Genomic DNA, 26,117 nt, shown 5'->3' on the forward strand with positions numbered 1-26,117 from the left:
TTCACCTCGATTACTCTTTCCCTTGCCCGGGTCAGAGTGGGATCCTGGAGCTGGGCAGTCCCGAACTTACCAGGTGACACCTCCAGCTCAGGAATTGGTGGATTCTCCTCCACCTCTCCTGCCAATACCTCTAGGGGAAACCTATCGGGATTACACACTGTCCCTATGGTGGCGACCCCTACGGCAGGTATCCCTGACTCGGGATCTTCAGGTTCTGCACCTGGAATGCTTTTTACCCTGAGAGGGTTAAGTCTGTTCTCCCAGAGGGACCAGAACAGGGGCAAGTCTCTACCGATCACAGTCCCATACGGAAGAGTCTTTACCACGCCCACCACATGTTTTATCTCTCCACACGGGGTGGAGAAAGTGACCTCCGCAGTTGGGTACTCTCTGAGGTCCCCATGTATGCACACTACCCCCACCTTCCGTCCATTAGGACTGTCCCCAGCAACCAGGGACCCGTGTACCAGGGTCACCAAGCTCCCTGAGTCCAAGAGAGCATCCGTCTGGTACCCGTTAACGAGTACTCTACACAGCTGAGGTTCGGTACCGGCAGGGTCTGTAGTGGTAATGCAGACTGGCTGGGCATACATAGACACCCGACGGGTATACCCGCAGTCCATGGGTTCTGTTGTTAGAGGGCAATTAGCAACCACATGTCCAGATTCTTGGCATCGCCAACACGTAATGACTGTGGCCCCAGGTAACCTTGGGGCCAGTTTAGGGGACACAGGTCTGTGGTCACTCTCTTTCCGAGCCAACCCCTCAGCACGGACTCGGTCCGGTTTTGTCCCAGTGGAGGGCCGTGGAGTTTTTTCAGACTCCTGAGCTGGCGGAGCCTTACGTGAGAGTCGAAGCGGAGCAGTGTCCCGTATAAAGTCCTGGGTGGCCTTATACCGCTCTACCAGACCTACAACCTGGTCTAGGGTACCCGGGTCCCCTTGACCCACCCAACGCTGTATGGCTGCTGGCAGAGCCCTCACCAGTCGGTCGACCACCACCCTCTCCACTATCTGACTTGTGGTTAAAGTCTCAGGTTGGAGCCACCGTTTTACAAGCTGCAGCAAGTCAAAAATCTGAGACCGGGCAGGCTGGGCTTCCACATAAGTCCAAGAAAACACCCGTTGAGCTCTCACATAAGTATTAACCCCCAGTCGGGCAAGGATCTCACCTTTTAGCTTGGAATAGTCCTGGGCATCCTCCCGACTGAGGTCAAAGTAGGCCTTTAGCGCATCACCCCTCAGGAACGGAGCCACAACTTCAGCCCACTGTGCTGCTGGCAGATTCTCCCGCTCTGCCGTGCGCTCATAGACGGTGAGGAACGCTTCCACGTCATCTTCCGGACTCAATTTCCTCAAAGCGGAGCGGACCTTGTCTCGGGCATCGCGACGTTCCGGGGTCGGTGCTGGAGGTGCCTCACGCAGGGCTGTAATTTGCTGCAGCAACAGGTTATTCGTTTGTTGCTGTTGTTGCTGTGTGAGAACCAGCTGCCTCAGGATCTCCTCCATTTTGTCTGTAGGCCTGAATTGCAATGTAGCAGGCTTAATAACAGACATGCAAATGGTGTTGGGGTATGCCTTGATTCACACTGCTCCGCATTCTCCAACCAAATGTGATGTAGCGATGTCCTTGCTGTGCAGTGAATAGGCAGTGACCAATATAAAGTTCAAACAAAGTCTTGTTTATTTCATAGCATACTCACAAACTGGAAAAAGTAAGCATATAAGTCCTTCTGTATGCAGCCGGGCAAAATAATAATACAGTCCACAGTCCTGTTGCCGTGAACGTTTTTACACCACTGTGTAAGCTGGGGTGTCAGGCTTTTCCGGCTCTGCCTGGCCTGTGTTGTTCCACACGGACAGAGCTCCACATCAAGCTCCTGCTAGGTCTGACTCCCAGACCAATACTGACACACCCAAAATCTCTTGCAGGGTTTTTTTTTCCTTTGCTCCAGATTCTATGGCCATGGGCCACTATAAGATCTGGGATGGAGGAAACGGACCGGCCCCACTGCCTTCCTGCAGTCCGTTTCAAAAATAAAAGCCCATACCGGGTTTTCCTGAATAATTTCTGGGTCAAATAACTTGATCCAGTTCACACTCACTTTTATTCTTCCCTGTGTCTCACAGGCAAACCTGCTGTGAGCACAGGGCACTCCAGCGGATCTAATACGCTTCTAAGCACATCCTGGGGGATACATAGCGACCCTCGCATATGACACCGGTCACTGCCTTACAATATATATATATATATATATATATATTTATATTTATGTTATATATATATATATATATATATATATATATATATATATAGTAGAGGTAGGCCTCTAAAAATTAATAGCGAGGGTCACATCATGACCCTGTAGACATGTTGGAGGGGTTGGACAAGAAAAAGAAGAAAATAAGATCCGTGTACCCCTGTTTAGGTGGGAAGGGGTGCCTGGCAATAACAATACACCAAGAAATAAGGAACATTAGAATTGTCTTTATGTTCCGCTGCTGTCATCCGGTGGAGTGGTGAAGTCTGGGCCAATCCAGGCCTTGTTCATTTTGATGAGAGACAACCTGTCAGCATTTTCAGTTGACAGGCAGATGCGCCTATCAGTTCTTATGCCCCCAACGACAAAAAAGAGTTTTGACAAAACGCTAGCAGCAGGGCAGGTGCACACCTCCAAGGCGTAGAGAGATAATTCATGCCAGCTGTCCAGTTTGGATACCCAATAGTTGTACGGCACAGAGGAATCACAGAGGACACTGGTACGGTCGGCTAGGTACTCCTTCACCATCTTCTAAGTCTTTTCCCTCCTTGACAGAGTACCCCGCGCATCAGGGCCTGGGTGCTTGGAGAGTCTAAGATAACTGTCCTGTTGTGGATTCTGTTTTTGGGCTCCCTCTGGTGGTTACAACTGGTACTGGGTGACTTTGGTGGGTTGCGGTCTCTGGTTTCCACCTGTCCATCAGTGGCTGGGTGTTTCCTATTTAACCTGGCTTTCCTGTCATTCCCTTGCCGGCTATCAATGTATCAGTGTGTGTCTCTGTTACCTGCTCCTAGGCCTTCAAGACAAGCTAAGTCTGTATTTCCCTGTTTCATGATTGCTTTCATGTTTTTTTAGTCCAGCTTGCAGATATGTAATTCTCTGCTGCTGGTTGCTCTAGTGGGCTGAAATTACCACTCATGTACCATGAGTTGGCACATGAGTTTAAGTAATTTCAGGATGGTATTTTGAAGGGTTTTTCAGCTGACCGCGCAGTTCACCTTTTGTATCCTCTGCTATCTAGCTTAAGCGGGCCTCATTTTGCTGAATCTGTTTTCATAACTACGTTTGTGCCTTCCTCTCATTTCACCGTCATTATATGTGGGAGGCTGCTATCTCTGTGGGAATATTTCTCTGGAGGCAAGTGAGGTCTGTTATTCTTCTGATAGGGGAAGCTAGATCTCCGGCTGGCGCGAGACGTCTAGGGGCCCCCCAGGAATGTCCCCTGGCTACTGTTAGTTGAGTGTTGAGGTTCAGGATCGCGGTCAGCTCAGGTTCCATCACCCTAGAGCTCGTCCTGTTTTTGCCCGTGTTATGTTGACAAATTCCCTGCCATTGGGAATCATGACACTGTCCCAGACCTTGGATAGTGCTCCCCTGCTTCTGTTGGATCTGGTGTATGTATCCCTCATCTCTACTTATTGGTTGTCCAAAGGACTATGATGTAATAATTATAGGGGATAACTCAGGAGACTCTTTGCGTGGAACATGACAACTACAGGACACAGTTTTATAAGTGGTAAAGTCTATATTATAACACGGTGATTCAAACAGGTGCAGAGAGAAACTCAAGTCCACAACACTTGGTGCAAATAATAAACGCAGCTTAGCAGTCTATAGGAAACTTCAGAGGAAAATGCAATCAAGCAGAAAGTCTATGAAGCACAGTTATTCTTGAGGATACTTGACACGAATAAATCCTTGTCTTAGTCCAGGCACAGATAGATATGCTTATTAGGCAGTTAAAATCATATCTTAGCTCAACCAGGGAGGCCTGGTTAATAGTCTCAGGTTATTGCAAAGCAGCAACAGCTTACATGACCAGCAAATGCAGATGGAAGTAAACACGAACAGCAGATGAAGGAGGATTACTGGAAACTTGTGTATGCAGCAGGAACTCAGAGCAGAGTAGCAGGATCACCACACAGGTTCACAGGAGCAGGTGTATAGCCAGGGAGTAATCAGAGGTCAGGAGCTGGATGCAAGGCAGAATACTCTAGCACAGACTGAAGGCTGGGGTGGAGTTTTATAGCAGGAGACACAGTGCACATGAGACCAAAGACGCCATCTTGGAAAAGGGTAGTAATGCTCAAAAGGTAAAAAATGTTCAGAGTCCTGACATATGACCTCTGCAGCCAGTGTTGTCAGATGGGAATTTTTGTACTAATTATTCGACTAAGGTGTTCTGGTACTGCACCATTTTACTAGCTCTCTCCGCCTCAGAAAGGAGAGATGGAATGATCTCCTTGTAGCATGGGTCGAGAAGGATGAATAACCAGTAATGTGTTGGCCAAAATGCATATAACACAAGGGTCACAGGAAAGGCAGCGAGACATAAAGTCAGCCATGTGTACCAGACTCCCAACAGGCAAGATTTCCTTTTCGCCACCAGGAGGACGACTCTCCAGCTCCTCCTCCTCTTCAACTCATTCACGCTGAACATATGGGATGAAGCTGGTGTGGGTAGCACCCCCTGTAGCCCAAGCAACCATCTCCTGTTCCCCCTCCCCCTCAGTCTCCTCCTCCTCATTATCACCCATTCTGCGCTGAGAAGATAAGATGAGGCTGGGGTGGGTAGTATCACCCTGAGTTATTTCTTCCTCCATCTCCACCTGATCCATATGCAAAGCCTCCTCTTTAATTGTGAGCAGCGAGCGTTTGAGTAGACACAGAAGCTGGATGATTATGCTGATTATGGTGTCATTGCTGCTCACCATCTTTGTTGATTCCTCAAAGTTTTGGAGAACCTCACATATGTCAGACATCCCTGTCCACTCATCAGTTGTTATGTGCGGAGGCTGAAGTCAATACCGACGGGCATGTTGTAGCTAGTATTCAACTACTGCCCTCTGCTGCCCGCAAAGCCTTGTCAACATAAGCAATGTGGAGTTTCAGCCCATCATCAGTTTACACAACAGTTGGTGAGCTGGCACTTGCAAGCGCTGCTGTAGCATTACCAGACTGGCGGCAGCAGTTGGTGACTTGCGGAAATGGGAGCACACGTGGCATACCTTAACAAGTAGCTGGTAGGCAAATCTGGGTAGGTTATCAGAAACCACGAAGTTGAGCACGTGGGCCAGGCATGGTATGTGTGTTAGGTTGCCAAGCTTCAGATCCGCTTCCAGGTTACTGCCATTATCACATATGACCATACCTGGATGTAGGTTCAGCGGCGAGAGCCATTAATCTGGCCTGTTATGCCATTCAACAATGGGGCACCGGTATGCTTTGTGACCTAAACAAATTAATTTCAGCAGAGCCTTTTGCCGCTTCACCAAGGCAGTGCTGCAGTAATTCCAGCTTGTAACTGATATGGCCAACAATTCAGAGATGGAGTATGAGGAGGAGGACTGGTGTAGGAGGTGGGGGACACCTTGATGGAACTAGGTCTCACAATTGTAGACTTCGGTAGCATATGTACCATCACAGGGTCCCAGCCTCCACTAGGTTCACCGAGTGTGCCATCAGGGAAATGTAGAACCCCTGGCCACAAACACTTGTCCATGTGTGGGTTGTTCAGTAGACCTTCCCAGTAACTGTGTTGGTGAGGGCACGAGTGATGTTATGGGACATGTGCTTGTGTAAGACGGAGATGGCACAATGGGAGAAATCGAGGCAGCTGAGGACCGAGTACCGAGGGACAGCCACCACCATGAGTTTGTCTGCTATTCAACAGCTGACTTGGAGTATTCAAAAGTGACCACTACACATTGAGCCAAGCTGTTCAGTTAATTTTCGTTCAATGTTTACATGTGACTGGAACCAAAGCTAATAACATCTGACTGGTTGGAGTTTCAGGTTGATGTCCTATCCTTATGACAGGTGATCAATATTACATGCTCTTGCAAGCCCTTTAAGCATTGGAGAGCACCCATGTCAGTTATATATTTCCATAGAATTCCAAAATATACCTCACTTTAGTACTGGATTTACTGCTGCATAGCTCATTGCTGGTGCATGTTGTTATATATTACTTCTGCTGCTTCTATCTTTGTGCAATACAGAGAAAGATATCAGGAATTCCGTTGTATTTGTACTGTGTATGGTAGAAATCATAGCAGCTAGTCTCTAGGCACTAGCTCAGAGATGGCTAAACAGTTCAGAGAGAGCAAGCAGAGGAAAATGGTAAACAGTTCAGGTCAGAAGTCATATAATGGTCAGAAATAGTATTTTGAAGACATGAAAACTTTCCCTGACAAGTTACACATTAACAAAAACTTAAGATGCTCTTCATAAAATGAAACAAAATGCAAAATGCGTAACTTTGCTGCCATGTTTTTCTTTAGCATGGATAATACAGTGTCTGTTTGTTTTTTTTGTTTTACCACATGTTCACTATTATAATGTTACAATTAGTCTGAAATGTTTCTGTTTAGCAGTTCCGATTCTGTTCACATCTGTGTACTGAACAGAAACCATGACACTTTGTTGGATCTACCACATGAAATGATATCAACAGTGACCAGCAGAACCCATCTAATATATAAAGCTGAATGTGTGTGCGTGTGTGTGTGTGTGTGTGTGTGTGTGTGTGTGTGTGTGTGTGTGTATGTAAGTGTGTATGTGTGTATGTCCGGAATTGGCATCTGCACCGTCACAGCTACAGCCACAAAATTTTGCACAGTCACACGTCTGGACCCTGAGAGCGTCATAGGCTATGTTGTGAGGTGAAATTTTAACCCCGTGCACACACACACACACGGGGATATGAACACTCCCACAAAATGCGCCACACACTACCACGTGCTTGAACACATATACCACCCTCAGCACACATTTCACCACACATACACCAACCTCGCCACATAAAAGTCGAAACACAAAAGTCACCACTCAAAACTCGCCACGCCCAAAATTCACCACATGCAAAACTAGGCTCACGCAAAACTAGCCACACGTGCAAAACTCACCTCATGGAAAACTCGCCACACGCAAAACTTGCACACATGGAAAAATTGCCACATGCACAAAAGTTGCAACACATGCAAAAGTTGCCTCACACAAAACTTGCACATACTCAAAGCGCACCACACATAAAACTCGCCATGCGCAAAACTTGCTGCACACAACTTGCTACACTAACCTGTCACATGCAACTCAACACACAAAACGTTGCTACACGAATGTCGCCACACAAAACTCATCTTACAAAAGTCGCTACATGCATGTCGCCACACGCAACTCAACACACACAACTTGACACATGAAACTCGCCCTAAAACACACACAAGTCTGGTATTATTCTTCAAAAATAAAAATCTGATTAATAAGCAGACAAACTACAAGAGCAACAAATGTACCATATAGGAAATACGGCAGCTGTCAGTCACATGACCTGTCTATTATGTGTATGTGTGAGCTAATATATACTGCCAGGGGGAGGGCTTCCTGTTGGCTGGGGATTTATCAGGCTGCCAATTTAGCTTACAAATACTGAGGTAAAAATACTGACCAAATAACGTGTGAACGAGGTCTAATACAGGAGGAGATGACATACAGGTACTTACTATATACAGGGGAGATGACACACAGGTATATAGTATATACAGGAGCAGATGACACACAGGTATATACTATATACAGGAGGAGATGAATTACAGGTATATACTATATACAGGAGGAGATGACATACAGGTATATACTATATATAGGAGATGACATACAGGTACTGTATATACTATATACAGGAGGAGATGACACACGTATATACTATATACAGGAGGAGATGACATACAAGTATATACTATATACAGGAGGAGATGACATACAGGTATATACTATATAAAAGAGAAGATGACACATAGGTATATAGAGGAGGAGATGACATACAGCAGGTATATACTATATACTGGGGGATGACATACAGGTATATACTATATATAGGAGGAGATGACATACAGGTATATACTATATACAGAAGAGATGACATACAACTATATACTATATACAGGAAGAGATGACACATAGGTATATACAATATACAGGAGGAGATGACATACAGCAGGTATATACTATTTACAGGGGAGATGACATACAGGTATATACTATATACAGGGGAGATGACATACAGGTATATACTATATACAGGAGATAACATACAGGTGTATACTATATATAAGGGAGATGACAAACGTATATACTGAGGGGAAAATAAGAGGTGTGAGGGGAAAACAAGAGTTGTGAGGTGAAAATGAGAGGTGTGAGGTGAAAATCAAAAGGTGTGAGTGCAAAATGAGAGGAGTGAGGGAAAACAGCGGAGTGATCGGAAAATGACAGATGTGAGGTCGAAATGGCAAGTGTTAGGGAGGAATGAGAGGTGTGAGGGGGGAATGAGAGGAGTGAGGGGGAAAATAAGAGGAGTGAGGGAGAAAATGAGAGATGTGAGGGGGAAAATGAGAGGCGTGATGGGAAAATAAGAGAAGTGAGGTGCTATAACTAACCACAGATATTTACTATGCCCAGGCAACACCGGGCTCTTCAGCTAGTTGACTTATAATGCTGTTAAATGGGTTCCATCGTGTTGTCCATCCATAGCTCTGTCCTATTCTTCCTGTGAAATTTGGCAGAGACTGTGAAAAAGACTTCTGCTGAAGCTAATGGCACAGATGTGATTATAATCTTAGTACAGTAATTATGTATATGCATTCATATTAGTGTATTATCCCATAGGTCTCAATGTTTTAACTAGTATGAATGTTTTCCAGGGCTCATTATGAGCAAGACCTCGGTGGAGAACAAACGTCTCACCTTGGAAACTGTGATGGTGAGTTTAATTGACCTCTGAGGAAAGTCACCTATTTTAAGACTTAAAGCGTTATTCCCATGTTATATACAGGATAGGTGTTAACTTACTGATCACATGGTGTCTGACCAGTCTCAAGAATGAAACTCTAAAGTACCAATGCTCTATTCATTGTCTATGGAAGTTCCCGATATAGCCGAGTTCAGCATTGGGAAATTTCCTGCAGTTCCAAAGGCGATGGTTCAGTGGTGGCCCTGCTCAAACAGGGCATTTCAGAGACCTGTACTTTGGATCAGTGGGGGTCACAGCTGTGAAACCCCAGTGACTAGTAGGTTATCACCTATCCTTTGGATAAACAATAACATAGTAAGATGGGCTGGCCAGTTAAAAATATCTACATAATGTATTGAAAAACCTTTATTTATTTTGGGGAAATAAGATACACTAAACAATAAAGAGTGCTTATTTTTTTGTTGGGTTTTTCAGTGTTTCAGATTATCCCCTAGAAACTTATACTAATTCATTAAAATTACCCCAAACAAACAATAATATTCTATAAATACAACATGGCACTCATATAGCTAGATTCCAAATAACCATATTGTTCCAGAAAATCCATATACCAACAATTAGATCTTTGGTGATATACCCTGGTTGTCCCTATTGGTAATGCAATTGACGCCCCCGCTTAGCGTCGTTGGACCGTATAATGCCCTAAATTTCCCTATACATACAAAAAGAATTCACCATACCAATATTACTAGGGGGTCACATGCATATGTGCAAAAACAATTATACATCTAGAAAATGGTATCAAGTTAACTTGGGCCACAGACACAAGTTGATCAGTATTAGGCTAGGGACACACGACACTATAAAAAATCGTTCAGAGTTTCATCCGGAAAAGCGAGACAATTTTTTTCTCCCTTGTCATCCGTGTGAAGTCCGTATGCAATAAGTTTTTTATTACAGCAGCAGCTATTAATCGTTTATAAGGACAATTTACAGTTTCCTAGATTACAGAAGTGCAATGTATCCACGCTACACTATGTTCCAAATTATTATGCAAATGACATTTTTCTCGGATTTTCCTAAATGGTCAGTGTAAATGACAGTCAGTCTAATAAAAGTCATCACCCGTTAGAGTATACATTGAATTTTATTGGAGAAACCTCCCAATGATAACAGTATAATCTCCAATATGAATAAAAACTCACAATGCACTGTTCCAAATTATTAAGCACAGTAGAATTTCAAAACATTTGATATGTTTTAAAGAACTGAAAATGCTCATTTGTGGAATTTGCAGCATTAGGAGGTCACATTCACTGAACAAAAAAGCTATTTAACTCCAAAACATCCTAACAGGCCAAGTTACATGTTAACATAGGAGCCCTTCATTGATATCACCTTCACAATTCTTGCATCCATTGAACTTGTGAGTTTATGGAGAGTTTCTGCTTGCATTTCTTTGCATGAAGTCAGAATAGCCTCCCAGATATGCTGTTTTGATGTGAACTGCCTCCCACCCTCATAGATCTTTTGTTTGATGATACTCCAAAGGTTCTCTATAGGGTTGAGGTCAGGGGAAGATGGTGGCCACACCATGAGTTTATCTCCTTTTATGCCCATAGCAGCCAATTACTCAGAGGTATTCATTGTCATGCATGAAGATGATTTTGTTCCTGAAGGCACGTTTCTGCTTTTTAGACCATTGAAGAAAGTTGTCAGTCAGAAACTCTATTTTTTGCCGAGATCATTTTCACACCTTCAGGAACCTTAAAGGGCTCTACCAGATGGTTCCCCATGATTCCAGCCCAAAACATGACTCCTCCACCTCCTTGCTGATGTCACAGCCTTGTTGGGACATGGTGGCCATCCACCAACCATCCACTACTCCATCCATTTGGACCATCCAGGGTTGCTCAACATTTATCAGTAAACAAGACTGTTTGAAAATTAGTCTTCATGTATGTCTGGGCCCACTGCAACCGTTTCTGCTTGTGAACACTGTTTAGGAGTGGCCAAATAGTAGGTTTATGCAACACAGCAAGCCTTTGAAGGATCCTACACCTTGAGGTTCGAGGGACTCCAGACGCACCAGCAGCTTCAAATATCTGTTTGCTGCTTTGTAATGGTATTTTGGCAGCTGCTCTCTTAATCCAATGAATTTGTCTGGCAGAAAACTTTCTCATTATGCCTTTATTTGCATGAACTCTGTCTGTGCTCTGTTTCAGTCACAAATCTCATCAGAGTTAGATGATCACTCTTAAGTTTTCGTGAAATATCTAATTTTTTCATACCTTGTCCAAGGCATTGCACTATTTAACGCTTTTCAGCAGCAGAGAGATCCTTTTTACTTCACATATTGCTTGAAACCTGTGACCTGCATAATAATGTGGAACATCATTTTTGAGTAGTTTCCTTTAATTAGAATCACCTGGAAAACTAATTATCACGTGTTTAAGATTGATTTCAGTGATTCATGGAGCCCTGAGACACAATACCATCCACGAATTTATTTGAAAAACAAAACAATTAAATCTTTATGACACTTAAATCCAATTTGCATAATAATTTGGAACATAGTTTATATTGTGGCTCTGTATGGCATCCGATTTTTTGCTCTTGCACCCATAGATCTGAATGAGTGAGTCTCACCTGATTTTTGAAAGAAAATCATGCATGGTGCAATTTTTTTTTTCACATGCCGATTCAGTTAGTGAAAAAAATCACTCATCTCAACTGCCCCATTGAATAACATTGGTCCAAGTGCGATACTATGCTTTACTAGTTATGTTTTATTATGGAAAAGAATGAGAAAAAGTGGGCCTGGATTAGAGATACAAAGATGTGACAGCTCCTACCTGCCGAACAACTCCGGACCCTGTGCCAGCCCCGTTATGTACATTTCAATCTGACCTGCGCCGTAAGCATGCAGTGCAAGGGGTTAAGGATTTGAAATATTGGCTTATAAATAAGACTTGCCCTAATTAATATTTACACTTGTTTTTTTTCCAACAGGTTTATTCACACAGAGCTTTATGGAACACAGAGGTGTTGAAGTATCTGTCAACATGCTGGTTGTTTCCACTGTGGCGGCATTTGTAGTGGGCGCGCTCTTGTCAGGTCTAGGGGTGTGCTTGTTGAGCTCTCAACCGAGCAGGAAACTGAGGTGCAGACAAAAAGAGAAGAACAGTGGCCTCATGGTGGCCAATTCTGTGAAAAGTGTGAGTAGAAGTAGAGACTTAGGCCACCCAGATCGTGACCCTGTCTTCACCTCTATAAAACAACATGGCTGGAATCCCGGACACAGTAAGGATCACAGCGGTATTCCACCGACCCCTGAACAGACACCTGAACAGCACAAGAGAACCATTCATTCTCAAGAATACATTAATTACTCATTGCAAAATTCATCCGCCAGTTTACTGCACCAAGACATGCACCTGTCATCTTCTAATTTACCCACAGAAAGTCAATATGAATACGAATCCAAGGATTCCAGGTTTTTCTGCCCCAAAAAAGAGGACTCCCGTTATGCACCATTAAATAAGGAAGAGTCCCACTATTTACCTCTTAAGGAAGATGAGTTTCGATATTTGTCACAACATGAAGAAAGCGTTCGAATTGTAAACCATCACGGAGAAGACGCTTGTTGTTACCTTTCACCTCACGTAAAAGAGTCTTGCACTCTACCTGTACCTGTGGATGAGAATCACTATTTACCTCAAAACAGGAGCAGCCCAAACTTCTTGTCCAAATGCATACAGGAATATTTAACTCCTTACGGAGAGAAAATGCAGCATCACTCATCACTAGGACTTGGCCCACATTATGTGCATGCAGAATTACCCTGCCTTTGTTCTGGCAGAAAACATAGACGTGTAGTTTCTGCTTCTACAAGTGAGAATTTTTGTCACAGACCTTACCGAGGCAGCACTCCCCAGTTATCCTTACATCTGAAGAGAGAGATGACTTTTAACTGTGAGGACAACTGGCGAAGGCCCACTGATACAATGTACATTTATCCTCGAACATCTCAGAGCTTAACTCCTGGCTCAGATTTCAAGGTGATGCTGCAATTTGGAATGCCGCATACATCCAAATCTCAATAATTAGATTCTGTCATGAAATGATACCTTGGCAATTAGAATCTGATTTCAAGAGTCTACAAAAGATTGTAGGTTTTATTAGTAATGCAAAACGAAAAGTTAAACTTAGCGTTAAAGACTGTGAGCCCCCCAAGTCAGTAATCGAAATCTCCAATGTCTGTTCCTTTGAAGCTTTGGAAATGCACTGCTGGGGGGAAAAAATTGCATCTAGGCCATGTATGATAATGAATACTATCTTATCGAATTTTTTCGGGTGCCGTTAACAGAGCATCTGTATTATTGGGAAATCTGTATTCCCTCATCAGCCAAGCACAATATGTACAGATCAATATTTTATGAACAAGTTTTTAAAGTATTATGTTGACGAGTTCAGAGTAGTAAACCAACAATTTATGCATGGATGTGTGTGAATTAGGAATGGGTTTAATGTGTGTTTATAAGTACCAGGAAAGCAGTCTTCTACACAGTGGTCAGGTGATTAATTTCCTGATCAATTTATTTAAAAAAAAAAACACTGGTTGTATCACAGACTAGCTGTGCTGGTGAAAACATAGACAAAGCTTTCTTATGGCATGGTGAACAACATCCCATATATTTATTATACAGTTATTATGCTACTGGAAAATTTAGGGTGTATTCATATTTTCTGTCCAGCATTTGTGCTGGGAAAGACCCTGGCACACATGTCAAATGGACCCATAGGCCCCCCGAAAGGGTATACTAGTTTTCTGTTGGGGGTATACACCAGGAAATACTCCTAAAAAAATGAAATATTAACAGATCCTAATACTTTCCATAAACATTAGATAAATGTTATCTTTTCTCCTCTGACTGGCAGGATTAACATAAGATCTCATACAGCTCTGGCAAAAATTAAGAGACCACCACATCAAAACCCTGTCATGGGCAGCCCAATCTCCAGACCTGAACCCCATTGAAAACCTCCGGAATGTAATCAAGAGGATGATGGATAATCACAAGCCATCAAATTATTATTATTATTTATTTATATAGCACCATTGATTCCATGGTGCTGTACATGAGAAGGGGTTACATACAAATTGCAATAAACAGACTAACAATAACAGACTGATACAGAGGGGAGAGGACCTTGCCCTTGTGGGCTTACATTCTACAGGATGGTGGGGGAGGAGACAGTAGGTTGGGGGTTGCGGCAGCTCCGGTGTTTGGTGAGGTGGTAGCTCTGGTAGCGGTGAGGAGGCAGCGGGGTCATTAGAGGCTGTAGGCTTTCTTGAAAAGGTGGGTTTTCAGGTTCCGTCTGAAGGATCCAAATGTGGTTGATAGTTGGACATGTTGGGGCACAGAATTCCAGAGGATTGGGGACATTCAGGAGTAGTCTTGGAGGTGATTAGGTGGGGACCGAATAAGTGTGGAGGAGAGAAGGAGGTCTTGGGAGGACCGGAGATTACTTGAGGGAAGATATCGGGAGATTAGTTCAGAGATATATGGAGGAGACAGGTTATGGAAGGCCTTGTAGGTCAGTATTAGTAACTTAAACTGGATACGCTGAGGGAATGGAAGCCAGTGAAGAGATTTGCAGAGGGAAGAAGTGGAGGAATAACGAGGAGAGAGATGGATTAATCGGGCAGCAGAGTTAAGGATGGACTGGAGAGGTGCGAAAGTGTTAGCAGGGTGGCTACAGAAAAGGATGTTGCAGTAGTTGAGGCAGGAGATGATGAGGGCATGCACAAGCATTTTAGTAGATTGAGGGTTGAGGAAAGGACAGATTCTGGAGATATTTTTTGAGCTGGAGGCGACAGGAGGTGGAAAGAGCTTGGATGTGCGGTTTAAAGGACAGGGCAGAGTCAATGGTTACTTCGAGGCAGCAGACTTCCGGTATGGGGGAAAGCGTGATGTCATTAATTGTGATAGATAGATCAGGTAAGATACTGTAGATCTGTGAGATGGAGGAAAGATGATGAGTTTAGATTTGTTCACATTGAGTTTGTGGAAGCGAGAGGAGAAGAAGAAAGATATGGCTAATAGACATTCTGGGATTCTGGACAGCAGAGTGGTGGCATCTGGGCCAGAGAGGCACATCTGAGTGTCATCAGCATACAGGTGGTACTGGAATCCATGGGACTTTATGAGTTGACCCAGACCAAGTGTATAGATTGAAACTGTGAGGATGTGAGGTTGTGGGTTATAAAAATCACCTAGGCAGGTTAACGATGCAACTATTTTTATTCCATAAATCCATGGTTGTACAACAAATCCATGTAGATGGCCAACATACAATGTCCCAGTCCACAAGCTCCCAGTCTGAGATCTGAGATCTCCAAAACTCCATAGTCCATACATCCATCCATCCCAGCTTGGATATTCTCACATCGAAATCCCTCCAACGACTGCCTGATTCAATCCCCATGTCTTTTTCTCCCTTTAAACATTTCCTGTAGCTCACAGAACAAAGCATATTCCATCACCTGGGACTGTAGATGAGCCACTGTGGTGTCAGCTCCCCTGAGTTTGGCCTTAGGTTTACATAAGATTTAGCCTGCTTGTCTTCCTCTGATGGCTAAATAGAACATTTTTTCTGAGGATGAACTGACGAGCAAGCAAATAACTAATAAAACACATCAAGCAAATTAACTATTAAAGTACACTAATATTGATGTGCTCCGTGCTGGAAAAAGTCTCTATGTCTTAGAGCTGTGGACTCCGCTCTATGTCCATTCATCCTATAGTCTTTAGTAAGCGGCCATATCCTCACAGAAACAAAGTACTGCTTAAATTTTTGCCCCAGGAACAGTGTGAAATACTGGTGGAAAGCATGCCAAGACGCATGAAAGCTGTGATTAAAATCATGGTTATTCCCCAAAATATTGATTTCTGAACTCTTCCTGAGTTAAAACATTAGTATTGTTGTTTCTAAATGATTATGAACTTGTTTTCTTTGCATTATTTGAGGTCTGAAAGCATTGGTTATTTTTTAAAATTTTGACCATTTCTCCTTTTCAGAAAAAAAATACAAAATTTATTGCTTGGAAATTCAGGGGCATGTTGTCAGAAGTTTATAGAATAAAAGAACAATTTACATTTTACTCAAAAATATACCTATAAAGAGAAAAATCAGACAAACTGAACAATTTGCAGTGGTCTCTTAATTTTTGCCAGAGCTGTATGTACAATGGTCTCATGACTTTCCCAGATGGTGGATGTATTTCAAAATACATAGAGATAAAATTGGGCCGAGTTCTCACTCCACTGGGAGACTCTAATGTAGATTCTGTCTGATTTGATGAGAAAATGTAGCTGTATTTTTCCCAGTAAAATGATGGCCACCACGATGGAACCTAGCTGACACTGTAGAAGTCACTTGTTCAATTGAGTCCATCCAGCGCTGCTGGTGTTATTCATGCGACAAATCGATCTCAGCTTGAAATAGTAGTTTTTCTGTTCCGTCAAAGGAGAAAAAAAACATAAGAAATCAGAAGTCATCGGTCTTAAAGAAAAGGGGAGTGTGCTGTCAATATTCTTAAAGTGTGAACTTAAATTGTAGGTCTCCTGAGGAAGAGGTCTGTTCGTCCACCAACGCTTAGGGAACAAACTGCAATTGATTCTTATATATCTGAATCTGGATAATTCTTCATCAGCAGTGCAGCACACCTCCATTTCTTTTCTAAAACATTCTTAAAGTAGCTTTTTTTACCCAAACCAATAAAAGAAAAGCTTGTCAGAAGGCAGTTTCAAGTATATAACCAGCATAAGTATTTGAGAAAGAATGTTGACAATGACATAGAATATGCAGTTTTATCTAAAAAGCTTCTAGAATATAAATACTCTCAGGCTCAGCAGGGGACATTATGTAGGTACACTTTATATATATATATATATATATATATATATATATATATATATATATATATATATGGGATTATATCATCTGGGCAATCATTTCTCTAAGGACCATCTGTCAGTCAGCGAATGGCAGTGACTTCAGCTGCTAAAAGATGCTGCGGGCGGCCTCCTTTGGATGGAGCCCTCTAGAGCACAGAAACATGCTTCCATTCGGAGGCAGAGAATCTTATCTTGAAAATATACTGATCATTCCATTGCCTGAATTATTACGTATGATCAGAGTTTTTCACATGAAACAAACTCCTAAACATGCCATTTGGAGCTATATATGATAAGGGCAGGTTTACCATCTCTAAATGTAAGCCATTTGCTGACACGGTAAAGGCAAGAAATTAGTATCCTAAAGAGTTGCCTAAATATTCATGATTCAGCAAAGTTATATTTACATAAAAAATCAGCTTTTTAAAAGAATGCCTGTAAATATGACCTTTTCACCAATCTAACTTAAAAGAAAAATGTCAGCTTTGCAAGACCTAAAATATCATGTTTTTGAATTTGTTTTAACATTTTTTGTCATGCATAGAATTATATTATTTTTGACTCATATAGTACATGTACAATTTTAGCAGTGTTAATATTCAGCTGCTCACCAGTAGTGTGATATGTAACATTAATCGCAAACATAAAAGTATATCCCTGCAAATCTGAATTACTTTGAAATATTAATCTTGCCAATATAACTACTTTTAATAAAAATAACCTGGTTAGGTTTTAATGTAACAAAAGATGCATATTGATAAGAGTGAGAAAAAGCAATAAAATATTAATTTATTTTGGATTCCAAAAATAGAATGACATGTCTTGTTTTTCCACTATTGTATTGCTCTATGTGTAATTTCAACTATAATTCATTATAGTTGATAAAACCTCCAAGGTGAAAATTTTGTATGTTCATTCTGCCTACTCTAAATTAAAGTTTTGTTTGTGCAACATAAAGCTATCATTTGAACCTACTTTTTTAATAATTAATACGGTAAATAAACAGGTTATGTTACAAAAATAATTTTCCTGCATTTTATTTGTCTATATAATTTAGCAAATTGTATTTAGCCATTATTCAATATATTGCACTGAGTTTAAGGTGTGGACCAGTGCCTAAAATGCCCCAAATATCTATCTTTACACCCTAACCACTTTTGTAATTACCTTTACTACACTATACTCTAGACTTCTCCCTTTGTATCTTAAACCTAAATGTGTTTTTTTCTGTGCTTCCTGTGATGTTTTATTTGAGAGAAGTCTCAGACATGACATCACAGGAAGCTGGGGCTGCACTCGCTTTCCTGGGAGCATCTATCGCCACCCCTGAAACAGAATGTCGCAGTGGGCAGCGATGCAGTTACTTACTATAGTTTCTTGCATTGCTTCCTTCTGAAAATGTAATACCATGCAACTGCCCAAACCTAAAATAATTGTAAGAAATTGGCAGCCTAATTTACAGTTCATAGGGCAGAAGATGCTAGCTCACTGACTAAGTGTGATGCAGTGCTATGAGCTAGGGTATTAGTAGAGTATTTTATAACAAAATCATTGGGTTCTTTATGGTTAAAGTGAGTAGAGAAGAAATCATATAAATTTAAGGTGCAATGGGTACACTGAAAGTTTGTGTAAGTTGGCAAGTTTTTAGGCCTCTGGACCCGTAGATCATACAGAGACACAGATTGACTTGGTTCTATTTCAAATCAAATTATCATCATAATTAACTTTAAAGGGACTCTGTCAGCAAGTTTACCCACCGTCCTTAATTGTTTATATGTTCAGGTAGGTAATAGATAAATTAATTAATACCTTTCTATTTCCTGTTGGTTGCATTATCCCAGATGACTCCACGATGTTATAAATATGCAAATTAAGCATTAGGTGCTTCATCCCATCCAGAGTAGTAAACAAATGTCTGTCTCCCCAGGCCACATCCTTAGCGCCTGCTTCCCTATTTTTATTATTAACAGTCTGTTTCACTGATGGCAGATGCCAGATAGAAAATGTTGTGCCTACTCACAATGATAAGGTTATTGTGCCTGTGATATCAAATGCTGTTTTGTGGTCTCTGACTTCAATGTGCTTCTATGCATGTTCCACCCATTGAGACTGAACACCCAGAGCACCAGAGTTAAGCATACTTAAACAAAGAAAGGGTCCCCTCCAGGAAGATCCCTCGTAAACTGACTTTGACGGCAGTGGTGTGAACCCACTGCACCACTGTCCGGGTTAACCCTGGACGGGTGTGACTTAAGTGACTACCTGGTCTTCACTAGAGCCTCTGATATTGAGGATGGACTTGGGCCATTAGGGTAGCCACCAGGTGCCATACCAGGGCAGTCCCCGGACATCCTTCAGCTGACCATCAGGTCCAAGCAGGGACACGAGATACAGAGGGCACAGGCAGACAGTCCAAGGTCGGGGCAGGCAGCACAGGATCAGAATACAAAGCCGGGGTCAGGAGCCGAGAGGTCAGATGAAATGAGGAAACTCGCCATGTTGGTAACAGTAGAAACAACACTATAATACATCAAAGAGTATACTAAGAGATTACCTGCACTAGGAACAGTGTATAAGGTGGAAGCTGCCTAATATATCCCCTGCTGGCAGGATATAGGCCAGGGAAGTTAAACTCTGCAGAACACACAGGGGTTAAATTCCTGTAGAGTCTGGTTGCACCTCCCTGTAGCCAGGTGGAGATTCTCAGCAAGAGGAGGATGCAGCAATGCTGAGAATCTTGCAAGATGGAGTTCGGCTTGATGGCCTGAGATGCAGAGGAGCACAGCGGTGAGCACAGTGAGTAGAACAGCGCAGAGAAAGCACGCAAGCCAGCGGCGTGACAGTGATAAATTGATTGTTAGACACTGTTTGAAACTCTCCATTCTAGTAAGACTCTGAACTGGGATATGAAGGAAAAGCTTACTTATGGAATGAAGAGTCATCAAGCCAGGTCTGCGTGACAGCATCCATATACCTATCCTATAGCATTCGAGCCTGTTAAGTTAGAAAAGGAAAGTAAGCAAAGATAGGGTCTATCAGCAAGCAATATTCATTGTGCAGCAACAAGGTAAAGAAGGAAAATGTTGCTTTGCTGCCCCACTCACTATTTTTTAAAGTAATTAAGAAACAAATCAACTATTCTTATTAGAAGTGCTGCCTGGTGGTGGAGGTTGAGGTTTGGTAAGCCAGCTCTTCCTTTTAATTTCGACTTATTCAAGGTGCCAAGACTCAAATGCGGTCTCATGGTACCCCAAACAAACTGCTTAATAGCACCATTTAGACTTCTGAAAACTTTTATAACTGAATAAAATTTCCTACTAATCACCACAGCGACAGATTAATATTTATTATAGTTATAAGTAGCATTATATAATGTTTGTAGCTACAGGTAGGAACGGAATCTATGAAATAATAAAAATGAGACATTATAGTGCACATGACATCCAAACATGAACAACACAGGTTATCTAGCAGTCAGCAAGCCAATGGACTAGAGCAGGAGTCAGTATTAACCAATAGAAATGAAGAAAATAAATGTTTAACTGTAAAGTGCTTACAAGTAAAGTCTCTAGAAATGAAATGCAATAGGTTTCTCGGGGCTCTATCGAGAAAGCATCCATCTGACACTGGTGATTGCAGGGGGGGCCACCAGGGTTCCTTTTAACATGTGTGTGGCCCTCTATGGGAGTGGAGGCCTGAATGTCCAATTGGGGAGAGAAGCCAGGGGTAGATCGAGTGCTATGTTCGGTTGAATTTCAGGAGATTAGCTGTGGATCTTAGTATACAGTGGGTGAAATAATTTTTTGATCCCTTGCTGATTTGGTAAGTTTGCCCACTGACAAACACATAATCAGTCTATAATTTTAAGGACAGGTTAATTTTAACATTGAGAGATAGAATATCAAAAATAAAATCACAATGTATAAAATGTATAAATTTATTTGCATTTTGCAGTGAGAAATAAGAATTTGATCCCTCTGGCAAACAAGACTTGATACTTGGTAGCAAAACCCTTGTTGGCAAGCACAGCAGTCAGATGTTTTTTGTAGTTGATGATGAGGTTTGGGCTCATGTCAGGAGGAATTTTGGTCCACTCCTCTTTTGACTTTAGAATACTTTGTTATATCGGGGAGTCAATGGTCAACTCAATGATTAAAAGGTATTCAGATCCTTTAGCAGCAAAACAAACTAAAATCATCACTCGTTCAACACTGTGCTTGACAACTGAGCTGATATGAGGTGTTCATGACGATATTCTGTGTTGGATTTTCACCAGATGCGGTGCAGAGCATTATAGCCAAACATCACTTTGTTCTGTCCTAAGGACATTGTTCCATAAGTCTTTTTCTTCTAACCCATCTACAGCCCCAACTGGGTTTTCATCGATGGAGTAACTGCTTGCTCGTGAAGCGAGCCGGCATAGGAGGGTTGTATAAATCAAGTCAAGACCAGAGAATTAAGAAAACAAAGTCCGAATGGTCAGGCAAAGGAAAAGATCAAAGCAATCCAAGGTCAGCAAATGAATTACACATAGAATCAGGCAACAGAAGTATAGGGATAGAACAATGGTCAGATATAACTGATGAATGGGACTGTTTACAAAGTGTGTGCCCTGCCTGTGGTTCACAGAAAGTACTTAATAGGATGAGCATGTTCAGGAATTAATCCCCACACTCACTGCCTGGACAGCACCATAAGTCTCAGAATATCAGAGATGCTGCAACGTCATCCCATATTGTTCGCAGCGAAGGAGCCGTGCTGCCCAATGACAGTAACACCTTCCCAGATAGATGGGAAGCAACAGTTTCTTCTCTAATATCTTTGCTGATGTCCTTGTCACACATCTAAATGCTCCAACTTCCAACATTTCTGCTTTTATAGAGGTAATCACACTAGCAGATAAATAATCAAGGGTATTTGATTAACAGCACCTGGCTACTACTTAACCTCTTAATTCGTATGTATAGGTGTACTTAATTTTTTTTATATAAAATTAGACTGATCTGGCATTACTGAACCCAACACCAGATATTTTAAAACCTTCAAGTTCTCTCCTATGATCCAATATTTGTTTCCTGTATCCCTACTACATTTCGTTAGGAAAGAAAATTTTAATCCATCTCCTTTTTTTCTTTCATAATATCATTCATCATACTTTTTTCATTGTGCATAGCAGCTTCTTCCATGAGTTCATTAATCTTTTTAACCTTAATGTATAACCTTAAGCACAAGTCTTTCTTTTAATACCTGTCTTTGTTTCCAATAATCTATGTTCCTTGTACAATTCCTTTGAAATCTCTATAACTGCTCTTTCGGCACATTTCTAATCCATTTGGGATAATGATAACCAGTGATGTCTTTGTAGGCATTCTTGAGCTAAAACAGAAAACGGTATTTATAAGGCACCATACAACCATAATGAAAAGATGAACAACCAGATATATTTACATTTTCCTTTAGAAAAAAAAAATCTCTTTATTGGCAGCAGAGCACATTAGCCATGTCAGAATAGTACAGGCTAAGAGGTGCAAAACCAACTCTCACAGGAAATAGGTACAGATATGTTCGTGTTACAATTATAAAGGGACTTTAGCACAGCACAAATCAATCAATATTAAAATTAGATAGTTAATTCGTCAAAAAAATGATGAAGATAGAGCAAGGCATTGTACTGTGCAAATTTCAAAATTCAGATGACAGTGGCATGCTGGAAGTAACACATAATGCTATAAATGATCTAGTGATATAATACAAAATAATGATATGAATATCCATACCAACCGCAAATGTGCCACCCACAATGTGAAGTAGAGACAGTCAGATACACAGATACAGCAGAGAAATATTCCACAGCCAAGTAGCATATAATACAGCCCACGTAGCATATAACACAGCCCACGTAGCATGTAGCACAGGCCATGTAGCATATAGCACAGGCCACGTAGAATATAGCACAGGCCACATAGTATATAACAGCCCATGTAGCATATAGCACAGCCCACATAGCATATAGCACAGCCACATAGCATATAACACAGCCATGTAGCATATAGTATAGCACAGCCACATACTATATAGCACAGCCACATAGTATATAGCACAGCCAATGTAGTATATAGCACAGCCCACGCAGTGTATAACACCGCCCACGTAGTATATAGCACAGCCCACGCAGTGTATAACAGCCCACGCAGCATATAGCACAGCCCACGTAGTATATAACACAGCCCACGCAGTGTAGAACATCCCACATAGTATATAGCACAGCCCACGTAGTATATAACACAGCCCACGTAGTATATAACACAGGCCACGTAGTATATAACAGGCCATGTAGTATATAACACAGCCACATAGTATATAGCACAGCCACGTAGTATATTGCCCAGCCATGTATATTGCACAGCTACGTAGTATATAGCACAGCCCATGTAGAATATAGCACAGCCCAAGTAGTATATAACACAGCCACGTAATATATTGCACAGCTACGTAGTATATAGCACAGCTCACGTAGTATATAGCACAGCTCACGCAGTATATAACACAGCCACGTAGTATATTGCCTAGCCACATAATATATTACACAGCCCACATAGTATATAGCACAGAGACACAGTATATAACACAGCTCAAGCAGTATATAACACAGCCCAAGTAGTATATAGCACAGGGATGTAGTATACAGCACAGCCCATGTAGTATATAGCACAGAGACGTAGTATATAACACAGCCCACGTAGTATATAGCACAGCCCACATAGTATATAGCAATGTGGGCACCATATCCTTGTTAAAAAAAAGAATGAAAAAGAAAATAGTTATATACTCCCCTTCCATTGGCCCCCGGATCCAGGCGAGGCGTTTAGCGATGCTCCGGTCCCAAGAATGCATTGCGGTCTCGCGAGATGATGACGTAGCGGTCTCGCGAGACCACTACGTCATCATCTTGCGAGACCGCAATGCATGGCCCGGAGCGTCGCAAGAAGCGGGAAAGGTGCCGGAAGGTGAGTATATAATGATTTTTTAATTTTTTTATAATTTTTAACATTAGATCTTTTTACTATTGATGCTGCATAGGCAGCATCAATAGTAAAAAGTTGGTCATACAGGGTTAATAGCAGCGTTAACGGACTGCGTTACACCGCGGCATAACGCAGTGTAATGCAACCATTAATCCTGTGTGAGCGCTGACTGGAGGGGAGTATGGAGGGGGCACTGACAGAGTAGGAAGGGGCAAATTTGCAGCCGGACTGTGCCCGTCGTATTAGAGGATACGTGATTTAGATAGTTCTTTCACAAAGTGGGAGTGGAGAGGGGTTCGTTCCGTCCAGTGGTAATCTGAATGAGTAGGGGATGAGACTCAGCCATCTGAATCCTCTGTCTGACCCATATTCAACGGATTTTCTCATATGTCAGTAGGTATAGCTTCTTATGAGACCCATTTTATATAGCTACATTTGGAAGTGGATTTTTTCAGTCTCAACCTGGACAATGTCTCTGCAGAAGGTAGCGCAAATAAAGGTTCAAAATGAGCTTGCTTACAGAACCTGTCCACTACCACCCACACAACGGTATTACCCCTGTAAGGAGGGAGATTGGTGATAAAATCCATGGACAGATCACAGATGAGTCCATGGTCTATCAGGAATTGGCAAAGGCACCAATTCCCCGGACGGACGGCTATGAGGACTCTTAGTACTGGCACAAGTTCCACACGCAGACACAAACTTTCTGACATCAGCAATCAGTGAGGGCCACCAAAAGACCCAAGCCACTGCCCCACCAGTGGCTGAGATCCCAGGATGCCCATTCAAAACAGACTCATGGAACTCCCGAAGGAGCCTTAAGCAAAATTGTTCAGGGAAAAACAATTTGCCAACTAGAAGCATCATCTCCCACTTCAATTCAGACGAGATATCAGCAACAACCACCCCAGGTTGAAGAATGGAAGATGGAGGCTCGGGAGGGGACACAGGATCAAAACTTCGGGACAATGCATCGGCTTTAACGTTTTTTGAACCAGGAGGAGATGTAATGGAAAACTGAAACCGGAGAAAAAAAGTGACCACCGGGCCTGCCTAGGAGTCAATCTTTTGGCAGACTCAATGTAGGCTAAATTTCTATGATCAGTAATCACAGTGATGGGATGAGCCGCACGCTCTAAAAAATGCCTCCATTCCTCAAAAGGCAACTTAACCACAAGAAGCTCTCTATTACCCACATCATAATTTCTCTCGGCTGGAGAGAAGGCGCATGGTTTAGGATTGGTAAGAGTGGCGGGACCCTGTGACAAGACTGCCCCCACCCCCACTTCAGAAGCGTCAATCTCCACGATAAAAGGTCTGGAAGAATCCGGTTGTACCAGCATTGGGGCGGACATAAAACACTTTTTTAAGGTCAAAAAAGATTCCACAGCAGACGACCAGTTTTTTACATCTGCACCCTTAAGTGTAAGATCAGTGAAGGGTTAAACCACTTGTGAAAATCCTTTGATCAATTTCCGGTAATAGTTTGCGTACCCCAGAAAGCACTGTAACCCCTTCAAGTCTCGAGGCTGAACCCAGTTGATAGCCTGGACCTTCTTGGGGTCCATGCGAAAACCCTCCTTAGATACAACAAACCCCAAAAATGACAATTCTTGCACAAAAAATGAACATTTTTACAACTTATCAAAAAGTTGATTCTCTTTAAGTCTCTGGAGAACGGTACGCAAATGTCCCAAATGAGCTTGTTTGTCTGAGGAATAAATCAAAATGTCATCTAGGTATATAACTACAAAGCGACCGATGAGGTCTGAAAACACAAAATTTCTAAAATTTTGAAAGATGGCTGGAGCATTTGTCAATCCAAAAGGCATGACCAGATTTTCAAAAAGACCCTCGGACGTGAGAAATGCCATCTTCCACTTGTCTCCTTCTCGTACCCTAATCAAGTTATTGACTCCTTGTAAATCTAACTTAGAAAACTATTTAGCCCCGGACAATTGGTTACACAAATCGGGAATAAGAGGGAGCGGGTATGGGTTTCTCACAGTGATCTTATTAAGTTCACAAAAGTTGAGGAAAGGGCGCAAACCACCATCTTTCTTTTTAACAAAGAAAAACCCGGCTGCCACAGGGGAAACAGTAGGACGAATATC

At 42.1% G+C, this 26,117-nt stretch overlaps 1 protein-coding gene across 3 annotated transcripts in view; it reads left to right on the top strand.

Annotated features, from left to right (window-relative positions):
* Positions 1 to 13,614, top strand: part of SEMA6B (semaphorin 6B) — a 174,916-nt gene extending 161,302 nt beyond the window's left edge. For all 3 annotated transcript variants that reach the window (XM_077273122.1, XM_077273115.1, XM_077273106.1), the window contains exons 16-17: positions 8,962 to 9,020; positions 12,024 to 13,614. In XM_077273122.1, coding sequence (XP_077129237.1) covers positions 8,962 to 9,020; positions 12,024 to 13,117 — 1,153 coding nt within the window. In that variant the 3' untranslated portion in view covers positions 13,118 to 13,614. The remainder of the gene's footprint in view (positions 1 to 8,961; positions 9,021 to 12,023) is intronic.
* Positions 13,615 to 26,117: the final 12,503 nt, after the last annotated feature.

This window comes from Ranitomeya variabilis, chromosome 1 (genome assembly GCF_051348905.1).
Source record: "Ranitomeya variabilis isolate aRanVar5 chromosome 1, aRanVar5.hap1, whole genome shotgun sequence".
Lineage (NCBI taxonomy): Eukaryota > Metazoa > Chordata > Amphibia > Anura > Dendrobatidae > Ranitomeya > Ranitomeya variabilis.